The sequence below is a fragment of the Drosophila novamexicana genome, unplaced genomic scaffold (genome assembly GCF_003285875.2).
Source record: "Drosophila novamexicana strain 15010-1031.04,08,12 unplaced genomic scaffold, DnovRS2.1 tig00000770-arrow-pilon, whole genome shotgun sequence".
Lineage (NCBI taxonomy): Eukaryota > Metazoa > Arthropoda > Insecta > Diptera > Drosophilidae > Drosophila > Drosophila novamexicana.
The window spans coordinates 366392-384478 of record NW_020824821.1 but is presented as its reverse complement, the minus strand read 5'-3'; the positions used below and the strand labels follow the sequence as shown (position 1 = coordinate 384478).

At 38.8% G+C, this 18087-nt stretch overlaps 1 protein-coding gene across 3 annotated transcripts in view; it reads right to left on the bottom strand.

Annotated features, from left to right (window-relative positions):
- Window positions 1-18087, bottom strand: part of LOC115763842 (mucin-5AC-like) — a 76580-nt gene continuing 58493 nt past the window's right edge. For 2 of the 3 annotated variants that reach the window (XM_030706608.1, XM_030706610.1), the window contains 5 exons: window positions 1765-2187; window positions 1612-1697; window positions 1309-1392; window positions 447-697; window positions 1-377 (listed from right to left, as the gene is read on the bottom strand). In XM_030706608.1, the coding sequence (XP_030562468.1) occupies window positions 251-377; window positions 447-697; window positions 1309-1392; window positions 1612-1697; window positions 1765-2187 (971 nt within the window). In that variant the 3' untranslated portion in view covers window positions 1-250. Of the gene's footprint in view, window positions 378-446; window positions 698-1308; window positions 1393-1611; window positions 1698-1764; window positions 2188-3359; window positions 3391-18087 lie in introns of those variants that run through there. The other variant, XM_030706609.1, reaches the window with a different exon arrangement.

Genomic DNA, 18087 nt, shown 5'->3' with positions numbered 1-18087 from the left:
TTTCATTTGATGTAACAGTTTTCGTGTTTGTTTTAATTCTTATCTTTCGTAGTCAATTACAGAAAAATGGCGCGTTTTGAGAAACGCAAAATGTTATTGCGATTGCATAAGCATTGTAAATAAATACAGAATTTAAATAAATAATATAAATAGCTAAAGCCTAGTTTCAAGTAAGCACATAAATTAATTTAAATTAAGTTGTCCAGTCATACGCACTAAAAAGCAAGTAATTCGTAGCACCCGTCACGCCCTAGACCTCATTGCACTCCAGATACAGCTGGCGGCAATCGAAACCGGAACGCCCTCTGCGTCCGGCATCGTATAGATGCTCGAAGCTGGTATTGCTGCTGCGGCCGAGCATATAGCTAGTGGCATAGCTGTTTCGAAGAGGGAATATACGGATTTAAGTACATATGAAAATGGGAAATATAGCAAAGACAACTCACGATCCCAGTTGGCAGAAGATGCTGCTGCCGCCAATTTCGCGCACACAGTCGGTGTTGGCATCACACATGTAGCGCTGCATGCACTTGTCCTCCGCGTTGCGGTAGGTGCGGACGTAGCCCTTGAGGAGCGCAATGCCGGCGACGGCCGCATCGCTCATCGAGTCACGTTTGCCCAGGGAGCGGGCCGTGAGCGAGCGGTGTGAGAATGAGGTCTTCAGTGCGTCCAGGAGATTCATCACGATCTGTATGAACTGTGAATGGGAGCGTCGAAAGTTGGTAGAGTGTGATGGCAATGTGTGCGTGTGTGTGTGTGTGTATGAGGGCAAGTCAATTGGGAAGCATTAGTCAATTAGTTTTGTGCCAATACAATAACTATGTATGTATATCTAAGTATAGCAGTGTATGTGTAAATGTGTGTAGTGTGTGGTGTGTGTATGTACTGTGTTCTGTTTGTATGTGTGTGCTTGAAATTAATTTACATTGGCAGCACCATGCAACAAGGCGAAGCTGATGAGAAATACCCTTTTAAAATTCTATTTTTGTGCGTTAAGTAAATTATTAATATAATTTCACAGCTATTTCACGTTGGTTAACATTTTAATTTCAGGCTACTTACAGTGAAATTTACATTGTAAGCTGAGAAAAGCTTATTGATTTAATGATTGGCAAACAAGTGTTAACTGCTTGCAGCCAACGTGCGATTGGAATTGCTAAAAAATGCTTGAAATCGAAATTCAATTCCACTTGCGTAAAAATCTCTCAAAATCTCTATAAATATTGTTCACATCAGCTCTGAGCGCCCCTATATTGTTGCATAGTGCTTTACGGTGTGCGTTTGGTGTGTAAGCAATAATGGTTTTACCTCGCCAGCTTGCTTGGCCATCGAGTTGACTTGATCTGGATCTCTGGTGCCCAACACGGACGACAGCACAGCCGCCAAGATGCCCTGTGCGAATTGGTTTTTAGGTTGAGGAATAGTAGGAAATAAATACATAATACAAAACAAAAAAGAAAATAAAATAAAAAAGAGAGCGGCCCAAACACCAAATCAGTATAAATACATATAAATACAAAACAGCTAAAAGCGGCCAAGACATAACTCAAAATAAATGGCACAAAAGCGACAAAAAAAGGTTGAAAATAAATGGAAAAAAACGTCAATTACCTGCATCGGAGAGCCACCGTTGTCGACCTTGTCGATGCCATCGCTGGGCGCACCGCCGCCCAAGAGTGTGTTGATAATGCGCAGGCCTGCACAAAAGAAAGCAAATTACTAATATATTTAAGATAATCGTAAAGAATAGTGTATACTACGCACCCATCGAGATGACATTAGCCCAGGGGCTACCGCCAAGACCAATCGAGCTGTCGACATCGTCCGACTTGGTGGGCGCATTGGCGGCGCCATTGAAGAACATGGTCATCACCGTCGACAGCATGTTTGACCAGGTGAAGCCGCCGGGTCCTCCCACGCTCTCCTGTATCTGATTGCCCTCAATATCATCCTCGATGTCGTCCAGAGCCACCTTCTTGGAGGCATTCGGCTTGACGGCAAACTTGCGGGCGCTGCTCTCGGGGCGATAAACTGGGGACTGCGACTGCGATTGCGACTGGATCAGCTGTTGCTGGCGCTGGTAAAGCTCCTGCTGGGGAAAGGCGTATGTGAGCAGCAGGCAGTTGCTGGCCACTATGGAGAGCAGCAGGTAGGCGTTTAGCTTGCGTTGATTCAACATGGCGCTGTCTGCAAAATAGAAATAAGCAAAGCAGTCTTTCAGTCTTTCGTTTTGCGGATTTAAACAATGTGAGACCCCAACCGCCAAGTCCATATAACACTTTCACATTGCCCAAGCGCAGACGGCTTGTTTGAACCTGCCCATGTCCCGCGCATACAAATAAGCCCAAAAACTAAAGCTAACAATAAGCACACAAAATAGTGTCCAGTGCGCACGTGCAGTTACATGAAATAGTTGGCCCAATTCACGAGTGTCCATTCCGCAAGACTCTATTAAAATGACATAACATAAAATAATTTAATGAAGGCTCGAGAGCTATGCGAAGTCTTTAATGAATGTCATAAAAACTCTTTGGTTTATATCTTTAATAAAGCTATTCAATGCTAGATAAACGATTCCTAAAAAATGTGTTTATAAACAAAATTCCTTTATCTCCCGACCAAAAAGAACAAAACAAATTCACAGGCTAAATGGAAATTTTCTGTGGAAGAAAATATGAAAGTTGTTGCGCATTATTTAAGCAAAAAGAGCTAACCACTTCCGAAACAAAAAGACAAAAACAAGTCTAACTGCGCGTAATTAAAATGCCTTGCCTCAGAGCTGGAGTCTCGGTCAAATTGAACCTGTTCCCAGTGGCAGGGGCCATATTAGAGAGCGGCAAGAAAGCGGCTAAAGCCACAGAATTGGTCAAGACTGGGCAGCCAAAACAAGACAACACCCAAGCGCTGGCTTCATTAAAAGAAGAAAAACAAAACCTGATGCTCACTGAACTGGGATATACAATATACTAAGTACTTGTTAGGCTGAAAGAAAGCAAGCCGCTGCGCGAGGTGGCAAAAGTGATTAGAGCCACAGAGAAAGACTTCCTGAAACTGGAGTTAACACCAATATTCGTCTTGATATTCAAATGTGTAAATTAGCTGTGAGTTCTGCAGCTCTGCGGCTCTTCCCGCTAGATGAAGCAACAATCTTTGAGTCTCAATCGAGCATTTGCTTTTTCTGGAACCAGTTCAGCTGTAGCGGTTCTTGCACACAAATGTCATGCAGCATGTTACCGTTAAAAAATAATAATGTAAAAACTGGCCAGAACGAGCCATAGAGAATGCCAATAGCTGAGCTGAGCTGAGAATCGAGCAGGGGAGATGCGATTGCATTGATTTCCATTTAATTGCCCAACAACCTGTTGCCAACAGCGGAAACGGGCCAACTGAATGGGTCAGCTTCTGCTGACTGCTGCTGCTGCTTTTCTTCTACTTCTTCTCATATCATATAACGGCCTTACCATGGAAATGTAAATTGTTTTGAGATGCGTTCATCAATCAACATTATGACACGCTTTTTATCACGCCTGCGACACAGTTCCACCAAATGTGAATCGCTCTTATAATTATTGCAACCATGTAAATTTAGAAAGCTGTTAGGAACGTGCAGTGGCACTTTGAAACGGTCACTAGGTTTCATGGGAACGTGTCTTTTTTATGCCCTCTTTCCTATCTTTTTACCGTGGAGCGTGAGCGAGCCGTGGATCAATGAATTAGTCAAGAGTTCTCAGTTATATAAACGTGCGAAAAATATGCAAGGGGCGAGATTCAGAGATTTTGCCTGCAGAAACTCCTTTATAAATCTTCATTAAGGTTTTAAGTATATACTCAATATTAAAAATATAATATTAATAGTATTATTTAAATTTGCATAACATTTTATGCTATATGATGATTGGATGAGAAAGAGATAAAAGATATAAGAATCTGTTGCTAGAAAGCAGAGTAAAGCATGAAATTGTGTATACAAATTTTCAGCTGATAAAGCGTGCCCTCTTTACATACACTACCTGTCGAAAAAACAAATTAAAAAAATCAAGTCAATAAAAAACCTAATATATATGAAATACAAGAAAAAATAACCTGTCACTCATACCAAATAATTTAAATAAATAATCATAAGTTAAATAAACAAATAAATTAACAATTGCCTCTGGGTTTGAACCGGCGATATCTCTCATGTTAGTCTCTCGGTTAGTCTGTCAGTCAGCAGTGGGGATATTCAGTTATATATGTATATAATTAAAGATATATAAAATATACAATGAGAATATATTAAATTATTTGCTCAAACTCAACTCTAGCCATCAATTCGACGAATGTGGCGTATGATATGATATAATATTTTTATAACATAAAGAATCGTACGTCTTGCTTGGGCAACCCGCCTTTTGTTTTGTTTCAGCTTCAGCGATTTAGCATGATATATGAAATGGATTGAGATACGATTGGTTTAGTAGGCAATAATGCTAAAAGCTTTTACTCTCTTTAAGGCTAAGCACGCAACTCTTACTTTCACGGTCGGCAATAACGATTCCATTAAATGTGGCAATTAAAGAAGTATTTTTTTCATTGAAGAAAAAACAAACATAACTGTTGCCAATAATACAAAATAATTTACACATATGCGTCGACTAAACGAAATTAAAGCTATTTCTTTAGAAATAATTGCAAATGGACACAAAATTAGAAAGTGTAAAAAAACCGCAAAAAACGAAAGACGCGCCAAATGGCTAAATGTTAAGCAGTGTGAGGGGAGGAGGGTAACTATAGTAGTTAGTGGTTCTTTGGTCAAATGTACCGAACATTTATTAAAATACATCTTCCATCTACTTCTCTCGTCTCTTCGATGTGCTTTTCGTTTTCAATGCGGTCGCCACCTTGGCACGCCCCACTGAGCGGGGCCAAAGTCAAAGCTGAGAAAGTATCTTCGTGATTTGCGGTTGGGCTTCTACCTTTCCTTTGCACGTACATACATACTTATATATATATTGGAGCTGGCGCTGAGCTTGGAAGTGCTGAATCATTCTGTGAGAGCCAGATTATCTTGTTGCTGTTGTTGTTTTTGCTGCTGCTTATTTTCGGTTAACGCAAGCTCGGCGCAGTCATCGACTCGTTTGTGGCAAGAGAAACTCGAATATGTGTGTGTATATCACACACACACTCACGTGTGCTTTGCGGCGTTTCACTTTCTTTTTGGCCAAGAATTCGAGTACCTTCAGGTTTATTGACCACAAAAACTGAAATTAAGCCAGGCGCAGGCGCAAATCCCGCTCAGTTTGCATTTATATTTTAGCCTGGGCGACTTGAACTTTCCAGCAAGTTCGGGTCTTAAGTCTTTCGTTTTATTCGCTTTTCGCTCAATGGTCAAACACCTCGACGTGCAGTGCCTAACGGTACACTGCGTCGCATTTAAATGCGGTTTGGAAAATGCGACATTTTTGTTGTTGCTGTGTTTTTCATCGACTATTTGGTAACAACAGGTGTCAACGGGTTTCTGCTTTCATTCGACATGACAAACACATCCAACGCCCAAATGACGCAATATCGCTCACAGCATCAAAGAGCCATTCAATTTGCATAGGCATCCGTTTGTCAAATCTGCATTCAAGTAGATTAAGGCTTGCCAAGATCAAAGGAAAGCTGCTTGTGCCATACAACAGCTGCAACAGCTGCCAGCATTAGTTTTACTTTTACCTGACCCGAATGGGCACATAACTTATAAGCGTCACGAAACCAGAACAACTGCCATTAGGTATTATTATTATTTTTTTTATTCAATTTGCTGCACTTGAGGCCCGAATTGCAACTGTCACGATTTGCTTGACAATTACCAGAGTTAACGGTGTGAAAATTGTGGCCTTGATTTCATACAAGTCTTCGTATTTATGTATTTAAATGCACAGATATATTTCGAATTGAATTGGTAGAAATTTATGAAATTTTTAAGTAATTTGTTTTATTTTTAGATATTTCTTTTAAGGATTAGCCGAGAAATCATTTGGGAGAAACTACTGAATACGCTCCTTAAATATATTTCATATTTATAAGGCATATTTGTATTTTTCTTTACTTTTATATGGAACTTAATGTACAATTAATTTTTTTTTAATATTGGCAGCTGATATAATTTTTTTCTGTTTAATGTTTTTGGACTTAAGAAAGTTGGCAATCTACAAATTATATTAAAGACTTTCGTACATTATATTAAGATGTTGCAAATTTTACAAAAGGTCTTAAATTTCTAATTTCAATTTATTTTATAAATTATTAGTTTACCATCATACAATGTGTTCAATGTGACTGGCAAAAAATGTATAAAATAAGAAAACGAAAGGTCTTTTTTTTGTAAATTTCTAGATTTTGCTATTGTATTATTACAAAAATAATTGGCTTAATTCTTCAAAAGTTACTCCCAAGCATTCAATTTAATTAAATTGCTAACAAAATGGATTTTTTTATGAAATATTTAAAATATATTTTTAATTATAAAAATAAAATACGCTAAACTTTGGCCGAAATATTTAACTTTTTTTTTAAATTTTATTTTGCCTGCAACTTCCATTTTCTTGGATAAATATTATTGTTTAATAATATTTCATTAGGGGTATATATATCTATTTTATTTTCTGAAATATATATTTGTATTAATTTGCAATTCATAAGAATTTTATATGCGTAAATTATTTTCACCATATTTATCAATTTTATTTATTTGAGACGACAAAACTGCACCACAAAACTAACAATTTAGCAGTTAGCCAAATTGATTGAGCACGCTTAAACGGCTTGAAGAAAAACTTTCACCACAGACTGGGCAACAACAGCAGCAACAACAACCGCAGATCATGTTGACAAAGTAGAAGCCGCAAAATGCCAAAGAAACCACCAACAACAACAACAACAACCGAAACAACAATATCAACAAAAGCCACAAACAAACGTCTTGCATGAATGAAAGTTACAAAAAGACTTGCTTTGAGCTAGCACAGCGGGGCGTAAAGTAAGAAAAAATAAAATATTGTATATATATTGAAGTCAAAGTCATGGAATTTATAAAACAAATTGAGCAAAGCAATGTGGTTTGAAAATGGGTTAGGGAGTGGGAGAGAGAGAGAGAGAGAGAGAGAGCGAGAGAGAGAAAGATAGAGGGAGAGACAGAGAGAGAGAGAGAGAGATGCCTCTTGTGGGCAATTAATAATGAATAAAACAAACATCGAATTTTCAGCATAGAAATCAAGTCAAAGCGCAGCCCCAAGCAAGGCGTTAATTGGCATGCAAAGAGCTAAAGAGCCGCACTCGGCCACAACAATCAGTTCATAGATACAGACACACACACGCACACACAAACATAAACACACACACGCAGAGAAGTATCAAGGCCACAGAGCTGATGTTAAGGTGCGGGCTTTTGAAATTCTTTAGCCACAAATTTGGGTCAGTGGGTGGCCCAAAAAGTGGCAGCCAATTTGAAGCATGCCGCATGCAGCTTGAGGCTTGGCTCAATGCACAATTTCCATAAGGCAGTCAATGCTTGCGCCAGTCCCCGTCCCCGTCTCCGTCCCCGTTCCCGTGCCTGCTCAACCCCTGCCCAAACGTGACCAGGTGCTTCTGCTATGTGTGTCTGTCCGCCAGTTTAAGCCCAGTTGTTGCGTGTGTTTTGTTTGCTTTGGCCTTTTTCATGCAAAGTTGTTAACTCGTTTAACAGACAATTTCTTGGTGGCCGTTCCTAAGAATTTGTACGCTACAGGTTCTGTTATTTCTTGGCCTGACCCAAATACTCTCTAGCTATAGCTGTTCTTTCTGCCCGATTGCATAAATAACAGTCTCATCAATACAATATAAATACCTTTGAAATTTCAGAACTGAATCAAAACTAAATCAATTATTTTGGCTATCAACTGCAGACAACCAAGTGCCAAATACCGAATGCTTTTCAATTTACACAACCACACATGAAATTAAACAAGGGCCTATTGTTTATTATTTATTTTATAAAGTGTATGATGTAAAAATTGAAGAAATCTGTTGAATTAGTTTAGAAGTTAACATAGATGTCCATATATAAATATGTCCAAATTCAAATTTGTAGTCGCGGTTGTAAGTTTCCATATCAGTTTCCATACCCCGAAATTGTGTTCTTTAATGACCAAACTATTTGCATATCAAAATATGTATTAAAATCAGACATCTCTATCTTAAGCACGGTTGGTATAAAGTTAAGTTCTTTAAATTAAGACATAATCTCAAATATTACTCTATAGTACTTGCAGGGTATTTAATTTAATTTAAAATTGTTTTGAGCTGATATAATTTAAAGCTCTTTTTCAAATTTATTTTTTTTTTTTGTTGTGTTGCAGTATATATGGCTGCAAGAGTATTTCATTTATATTTTTTTATCTTGTAGCTGATATAATATTCAACAGCATTATAATATTTTCTGGGCAGCTTGAAAATGATATTAAGAACTTTAGCACATTAAATTAAAATATATGTCTTCGGGTCTTAATCGAGCTCTTAGTAAAATCGTAAAAATACCAGAGAAAGATGAAAAATAAATTTTAAAATTTTACTTTTACATATACTTTTCAACTGAAATCCTTTAAACCTAAATGCACTTAAATTATTATATTTAGTTGAAAACGAAATTTAAATATATTGTAATTTATTAAACCAAGCATCAAAAATAAGCCGTTGCTTACCCGTTAGTTAGCTGTTGCTAGCGCTTAAACGGTCCAATTTAACTATTTAAGCTTTTGACTAGCAGCTTGTTAAAATATACGAGATTCACAAGGATCACGCAGCTCCGTTCATTCGCTCGAAATTTCGTTGCACACAATTTGAATTTCTCACGCGATTGTCGAAACTGCACAATTCACCTGTTGCACTGGTATTGCGCACCACGAAAATAGTTCGAGTACAATTTATATCTGTTTTCTTGAACTTGGTGGAAAGACTTTCGTTTGATTAAGATGCGTGAAATTGTTCACTACGCGTCTGTTAGTATTATTGTTGCTGTTGCTGCGGCTGCTACGGCTGCTGTTGACGTCTGAAACGGCGATCGCCTTGAACTTGCCTTTATATAGCCTGACCCATTTTTTCGTGGCGAAGAAATGCAGCGAACCGGCTGCGCAGCGTACAGCGGCTGCGCAACGGCAAATTCAGTTCGACGCGCAACATGTTCGCTGAACTGTCGAACTGCGACGAAGTTGCGTCTGCGCAGCTGTGCCGCCTGCGTTTGACTTGATCGCGTGTAATTAGCCATTCGCTTATGCTTCTATTTTGTCCTCTTTTGTGCTGTCGTTTATTGCTCTTTGCTGCGGGTGATTTACCGATCTTTCTACCTGCTCATCTTTGCCAAGGTTTCGTTTTCATTTGGAGTTGCTGATTTACATTAAAGTGTATTTCTGAGTGCGTACAACAGCTTCCAAGCCGCTTTGTTCAATCTTAACGACCCCGACAAATTACTCATCCACCTTTTGTTGGCAACAGACTGGGGCTTACCTTGACTAGGATAACTTTTACAATGTTGCGCGGCGTTGCAATGACTTATTGTGGGCACAGTTGACTCATGGATCAAACACAGATGCGTCCCAAAAAAGACAAAGTATTTGACGTTTGTTTAGTTGTGATCAATAAAAAAACTTAACCCAGATATATAAAACAACGCAAGTATTGAAATTTATTCTATTCTAGTGTCAACAGCGTGGTTGCATGTGGAATATAAAATATTCCTAATAAAAAGTTTATACAACCTTCTAGCTTATTCAATTAAATGATAAATTCAATAAATAAGAAAATATGCAAAAAGCATTACATCCATGTTAGTTGAAAGTGTGTTAAAAATTCAATGAATGCATAACGAAATGCAAAAACATTTTAAAGGATTTTGCGAGCAAGCGATGAATTTGGTTAATAATGAAAAAAACAAAAAGAAAGACGCAACGGTTAACTGCACGTGCGTGTGTGTGTGTGTGTGTGTGTGTGTGTGCGTGTGATAATGCTTGTTTGTCTTCGCCTTCTTTGCTTCTTTTACATTTTTTTCTTCTTCGTCTTCGCCCGGCCAGCGGCACACGTGCAAAAAAGTTAAGCCGTTCGAGCAAAAGTTTGCCAAACAGCCAGACGGACGGACAAGGTATTAGAACTCTTTCGAAATCAAATCTGGCCAAGCGAACGAGCGAGAGCGAGAGGTAGAGAGAGAGAGGGAGAAAAACTAACACAGACACAGCTGCTCGGTCACCATCTGCATTTGTATGTGTTTACATTTAGTTGTATTCGATTTGCATAGCAGATTTAAGCAAGAGTTCAGACAAGCTGAAGAGAGAGAGAGAGAGAGTGGGGCGGGGGAGTTAGGGTCACACCCAAATCAATGCCAACTCTGCAGGCAATCAGCATACAGCTGGGGCAGTCGACGCTTAAACGCCTTCCCTGTTTGTTATTGAGTGGTCTTAAAGCCGATTGGGCCAAGTTTTGTTCTGGCAGTGGCTTTGCTTATTGAATAAATGTGCACGGATTTCTGCAAATCCCAACTACAGCACCTGCCCGGCTGACCTGTCCAGCTGACCTGTCCTCTCTCGTATATTTGCACGGACCAGGCTGACCATTTGCCATGCGCCTAATCCGCCCATAATTGTTCAACATTTGTTATCTAAACAGTGACTTTCACAGTGACTGCCACTGTAGCTGTAACTGTGACTCTTATGACTGTAATCCATGGATGTGTCCAGAGTTTAGATGTTATTGTTTGTCTTTTGTATTGGAATTTGCTGTGCACATTAGCGTAATTATTTGTGTTGTTACTGTGTGTGCGAAAACCGTTGCCAAAACTGTCTAAACATTGGCACACAAATTAGTAGCTTAACATTTGGCATCCCCATTGACTATGTCAGCTATGGCCAGAAATATGGCTTACACTAATTCAATTGCTTTGGGCCAGATGATGAATTATGATTTAATTAGGCAAATTACGCACCCATTTCATACTATAATAATTAAAGTTATCTTTCCCCCACTTAATCCAGACCTATCTCTGGGAGCTCCATCATATATATATATATATACACACATATATATATTTTATCTATTGATCATTTTAATCGACCATTGACCTTGCAGTTGATATATGTATTTTCCTTTATTCAATATTTATTTTAGTAAATAATCGACTTTTAAAGTACAAAGTATGTGCAAAGTATTCCAAAGCAATGATTGTTAAATGTCAAATGTATATATATATATATATATATTTTCGATAACATATATTGATCATTATGTATGTGTTTTCCATTTGTTTATTGGCTTAATTATCTTCAAAAGTCTCCGATGGGGTTTTCTAATATAGCACTTAAATTAAGTAAATAGTAAAAGTTCTCAATCTCAAACCTTTCCAAGCTGTATAGAAAATGAAATTGGACTATTTAAGCGCTTGATTGTGTATCAATTAGCGCAAATTTTAAAATTCTCTTTGTGTGTTTGCCTGGGGCATTAGCACGAATATTTGTCCCGGCGCTCATACACCCCCCACCCCACTTCACCTCATCATTTGCGACCGCGCTGCCTGCACAGCGTCTGGGTGAAACCAAAAAAGTGACCCACATTACGTTTATTTTTGCTGTGTACGTTGCTCATGTGTGAAGCTGTGTTAAGGGGGCTGGAGTGAGTACGGGGGGGTGGGCATTTGCTGACAAATTGAAATCATGACATTAACCTCGACGTCACATACACAAGCCCAAGCCAAATAAACACACATAAACACACACACGCAGGCGCGCACACATGAAGAAATCTTACAGATTGTTGCATACTTTCAGGCATATTATTTATGCACAGGCCCTGATCTATGCAGTCATCTGTATGTGTGTGTGTGTGTGTGTGTGTGGGCGTGCGTTCATGGTAATATGAAATCAATAAATCGTAAGCCTTTTTTTTGCGCATCCTGCCAGACTAGAAGACAGGACGCGGCCTCTCTGTTGATTTTGTGTGTTTATTCTTTGTTTATTTTCTATGATTTTACATAAGGGATAAAGGCGGCTGGTGAGGTTCAAGAACCCAACGCCCAGGCCGAAGACAGTAGCTGATGGCTCTGGGTGAAAAACTATAACGCTCTGTGAGTTTATCAACGCAGAACCACTTCAGAAGATTGATGTCTGCTGCCAGCGCAAATAATAAGTGATAGCCGCAGCGGGAGGGAGGGCCGCATAATGTTTTGCTATATTTTTATATTAAATAAAATATTTTTGCTGCCCTTGACAAACTGCAACATGCTGATAAATATTTGCTTTATTGCTGCACATCGACTTAAGAAATTCAGGCGGAAGTAAAAATTTGTAAATAAATGTGTATTAATTGAAAAAAAAAACAAGACGTTCTAGTCGGGAGCTCCCGACTAGGGGATACCCTGAACCCTCTTCTTCCATCATCAAATGCACATATATATTCTATTTTAGAAGCTATATGTCAAGTTTGGTGACTCTAGCTCTTATTATTTACCAAAATTGCCCAAAAAACAGGATATCGATATCTATTTTTATCGATTGCTTGAAAACTGAGTAAGTTATCGCTTATCGGAAACAAACTCGATCTGCGCAGGCACTAGGAGCACCTACATCTAAAATTTCAAGTCTCGAGCTCTTATAGGTTCTGAGATCCTTGCGTTCATACATACGGACAGACGGACGGACGGACGGACAGACAGACGGACATGGCTAGATCGACTCGGCTATTGGTGCTGATCAAGAATATATATACTTTATGGGGTCGGAGATGCTTCCTTCTGCCTGTTACATACATTTGCATTTTGCACAAATACAAAAGCCGAACGTTCAGTATGAAGCTGCATCTCGCTCAGCGCACAACGTCGCGGCTGCGTTTTCTTAAGATATGTATGTATGCCATTTTTAATTCCTTACAGCCCAAAAACATATATGTTTATGCATGTGCCTCGCTCATTGCTTTGCGCACTTTCGTCCATCTCTTTCTCCCTCCCCGAGATCTACAAACATTCATATGTTTGTGTTGTGTGGATGTGCGCACAAGTAGATCGCGGCGTTTGTCGCGAGCCCGTAAGAAGCACAGGGAAAATAGTTAATGCCGAGTTTGGTCAAGATATCCTGATAAGCAAAATATTTTTTTTATGGCAGCTATATGATATAGTGGTCCGATCTTAATGGGATTTTGCATATATATGAGGAGCTTAGTAAAACTAATAATTGCCGAGTTTGGTTAAGATATCTTGATAATAAAAAGGTTTTTTTATACAAAAACTTAATTTTCGACCGATCGTTCCTATGGCAGCTATATGATATAGTGGTCCGATCATTAGTAGGATTTTGCATATATATGAGGAGCATAGTACAACTAATAAATGCGGAGTTTGGTCAAGATATCTTGAAGAACAAAATGCTTTTTCATACAAAAACTTAATTTTTGTGCTGCGTGCAACAGAAAAAGGGATTTCTGCAAAGTTTCAGAAGCTTTTAGCTTTAAAACTGAGGGACTAGTTCGCATAGAAATAGACAGACGGACGGACGGACAGACGGGCATGGCTATATCGACTCGGCTGATCAAGAATATATATACTTTATATATATATACACATTTCACGACAAAATTATAATACCCTCTGCAAGGGTATAAAACGGCTGTTTGAAGTGCATTAGCTACTCGTATAAATTTCGGAATTTTAAGTAATGTTTGAGCTAAAGAGCAGTCCTTACTGTTTTGAATACCAGGCTAATGCATAAAGGAGTCTGACAAAGGAGGTAAAAGTTAATATCCTTAGATATGGATAATAAGAACAAAATTAATAAAATAGTTGAGAATGCCATCAGGGTTAGATTGAAAGAGTTTACATTTAAATATGTGGTACAACACACACCTTTGCTTAACTACCCACATATTAACAGCCCACAATTGTGCGAATTCGCAAGAGTATTAATTAATATAAACCGCCATATATTGGATATTTGAGGAGCTTGTCATTGCCACACATTTCATCAAATTAAACGCATTTGTCGAATTATGGTTGGACATACATTTTGGGCATTTGGTCAGACCTCTGCTTTATGCTGTTCGCTGGAATGACATTAATAGGGCTGTTAGTCGCCTCGACCACGCCCCTTAAATTAACTAAAGCAAATTATGGAATTTCATCGCGTTTGTAAAATTGGATTTCAATCAATTCCCTGAACAGAGATCACTTTAAAATATTTCAGCAATTAGGCTGTACACCTGTGTGTGTGTCTGTGTGTGTGTGTGTGTGTGTGTGCGTGTGTGTGTGTGTGTGTGTGTGTGTGTGTGTTTGTGTGAGGGTCGTGTTTAATAGTGTTGGTGCAGAGTTGACATTAAGTTCAAAGTGGATAACAATTTAGATATAAATGGACTCATAGTCTCATTTAAACTAATCATATTTATAATAGCAGCGCACATTAATACAATTTGTTGTTCCGAACTGAAAATCAAATCAGATTTAAAAAAAATTTAAATCGAGCTTCTAAGGCCCAAGACACGACAATTTAAACTCCAAATTCGTTTTCCAGCTGCCATTAAATGCCTGCTAGCAGCTGATGGTAAAAAAATGATTCGTTTTACACATGTTCGAAGCGTTTTTTATTACGATTTATCAAAGGAAAATAAAGGGAAAGGGGTATCATTAAAAATGCAAGCCAAAGCATTCGCTGGGCTCATAAACATCAAATTTGTAAGGACGAAACATCTGTTAAGCTTTTATTGCGCCTCTACAGAAGCATTATGAAAGCATCGAAAAAGTTTTCCTGATGATACAAATGTGCCCCCAGACCATAATGCAAGTTTAATTTCCAGCTCGACACGCAAAAAAGGGCTCAATAAATAACGAAACAATATTTTTTTTCTTTGTGTTTAAAAGTAGATATATATAAGAGTTGTATATATTTCAGTGTGGAAAATGTAAAACTGTTGGCTTGGTGATTTGAGGCTGGCGGCGAGCAGCTGTTGACTGATGCTATGTAACTGGCCAGGCGGGCCTGTACAGGCAAGATAAAGTACACTTCCGTGATAAATATAACAACAAGTACCCAAGGCACGCACAAGCCGTTGCCCAATAGCCCCGGCCAGAACCAGCCAGACCCAGCCAGACCAGACCAGACCAAACGCATCCAAATTCATTTTGGCAACAGGCAGAGGCTTAGACTGGAGACTACCAGTTGGGGATCCGGAATGGCAGCTGTTATAATGATGCCAACGATACATCATCGCAAAATGTTAAAATTTTTGGCAGCGCCGAGCGCCGAGTGCCGAGTGCGCCGTCAACAGCTGTTACCGCTGATGAATCCTTTGGGTCCGGTTCACTCAGTAGCTGGCGCCCTCTCACAGCGCCCGGCTGCCTAATATTTCAATATTTCGCACATAAAAGGCGTAAGCTATTTTTCATTGTTCCCCTAAACATTTCCCTAGCTAAGCTTGTGTCGTTGCAACGCAACTGCCTCTTCCCTGCCTGCCTCCATCCACCTAGCCCCTAGCATTGAGTTTTTGGCTAATTTCCCTAAATAAATCTAAAAATTATGAAATACACAACAACCGGCACATAATTAACTATCATAGAATATGCAAGGCACGCATTTCAGATTCCATGTTGCCCCCCTATTCTGCTTCGTTCCGTTTCGATCCGCATTTCAGTTCGGGCTCCACGTACCCACTGTTCAAGATTATTGCCATTTGCCTGCAGTTCCATAAGTTGTTTCAAAACTTTTTGCTCTCTCGTATTTATAACCCTTGTTTGTATACCCTGCAGCAACTAGCATGTGTCAAAGGGGTATAGTAGATCTAACTGAGAGTGAAGACGGGATCGGAGCAAGTCGCTTAGTGATTCCGCGGCAACGGAATGTGGAGGACGGGAAAGAATTTTAAAATATTCCCGACATTATTTCTGGATCTCGAAATTGCAGCTGACTTAACATTAAAATTTTTTAAAATTTGCTAAATATGTGTAAGCAAAATAAGAAAAAATAAAAGATACATTTCCACAGAAATGTGATCAAATAAATTGTAAAACTTAAAAAAAATTTAATTATTCCTTTTTATACCTGAACTCATTAAAAATGGGTATAAGGGTATATTTTATTTGTGCAAAATCTAAATGTATGTAACAGGCAGAAGGAAGCTTCTCCGACCCCATAAAGTATATATATTCTTGATCAGCACCAATAGCCGAGTCGATCTAGCCATGTCCGTCTGTCTGTCCGTCCGTCCGTCCGGACCAGAACCTATAAGAGCTAGAGACTTAAAATTAGGTGAAATTAATTAGGTGAAGATGCTCCTAGTTCCCCCGCAGATCGAGTTTGTTTCCGATAATCGATAACTTGTTCCGTTTCCAAGCAATCGATAAAAATCGATATCGATATCCTGTTTTTTGTGGTAATTTTGGTAAATAATAAAAGCTAGAGTCACCAAACTTGACATATAGCTTCTAAAATAGAATATATATATGCATTTGATGTTGGAAGAAGAGGGTTCAAGGTATACCCTAGTCGGGAGCTCCCGCCTAGAACCTCTTACTTGTTTTAATTTGCCGTGCGTGCTTTGTATATTTGGAATCTGCATTCACGTAGTTTATTCCTCGTGCTCCTAGTAATAGCATAAATCTACAAAACAAGAAACCTGAATTCGCAAAGTAGGCACAACGAACCACAAACGAGAAACTTGAAAGCCGCTTAAAACGAAATGCATGTGGCAGCCGTGCTGGGAAAAACTATGTGAGCTCTAAGGAAAGTAGCAGGCAGCACTCAGGAGTTGCAAAAGATTAAAATAGGTAGAACAAGTAAGAGGTTCTAGTCGGAAGCTCCCGACTAGGGGATACCCTGAACCCTCTTATTCCAACACCAAACAAATTAATAAAAAAAAGTTCCCTTGGCAGGGGCTTGAACTCGCGACAGACCGCACCACTTGGTATGCCTCTACTCAACAGCCACACCAACAATTAAGTACTTGTGATAAAAAAAGGAACTAAAATAACATTACAAAAAAAAGATGCGATTACCTTGCTATTAGAATGGGAAGCAGACGCCCATGAATGTGTGTGTGTACATGTATACAGAAATTCTTAAAGCTGCTGCCCCATTCAATTGCGCAGTTGCTATAACTTTGGATTTTCTTAACCGTTCTTTATGAAATTTTCTACAGTATATCTTCTTGTACCATAGAATATTTGTGTATTCTGGTAGCGGGGAGGTGGCGATAGGTATGAAATGAAAGATTCTTGATATATCTATAATATTCTAGAAGCAACATATCATGTTTGGTGGCTCTAGCTCTTATTATTTACCCAATTTGCTAAAAAAAACAGGATGTCGATATCGATTTTTATCGATTGCTTGAAAACGGAGGAAGTTATCGATTATCGGAAACAAACTCGATCTGCGCGGGAACTAGGAGCACCTACATCTAAAATTTCAAGTCTCTAGCTCTTATAGGTTCTGAGATCCTTGCGTTCATACAAACGGACGGACGGACAGACAGGCGGACATGGCTAGATCGACTCGGCTATTGATGCTGTTCAAGAATATATATACTTTATGGGGTCGGAGAAGCTTACTTCTGCCTGCTATATACATTTGGATTTTGAACAAATACAATATACCCTTATACCCATTTTTAATGGGTTCAGGGTATAAAAAGGCGCAGTGCTTAAAAAAGAAAAAAACTGCAAATGAATAAAACTGAAATTCGTGAGATGACAGCTGCAATTAAACTGATTGCACAGATATATCTATATAAAGAGTCTACAATCTACACACACATAAATTAACTTGGCTCGCTGACCCGTGTCTGAGAACCGGTTTTTCGTCATTCGCAATCATTTATTTATAATCTAATAATGACTGCTAAGTATTTTTTAAGTCATTCATCAAGGCGTTATATGAAGTCTGCGGTGCAAAACCCTGAGCATCACGAAATACTGAATACAATTTGAAAATGTATCAACCCGGAGTTACTTGATTCAAGACCTTAAGATATTTAACAGCTCTGTCGGCCAATCTAAACAATTTGATTTTTCTATTGGCCAACATTGTTGCGAAACGAGAATACCGACGTTGCTCTTTATAAATAACT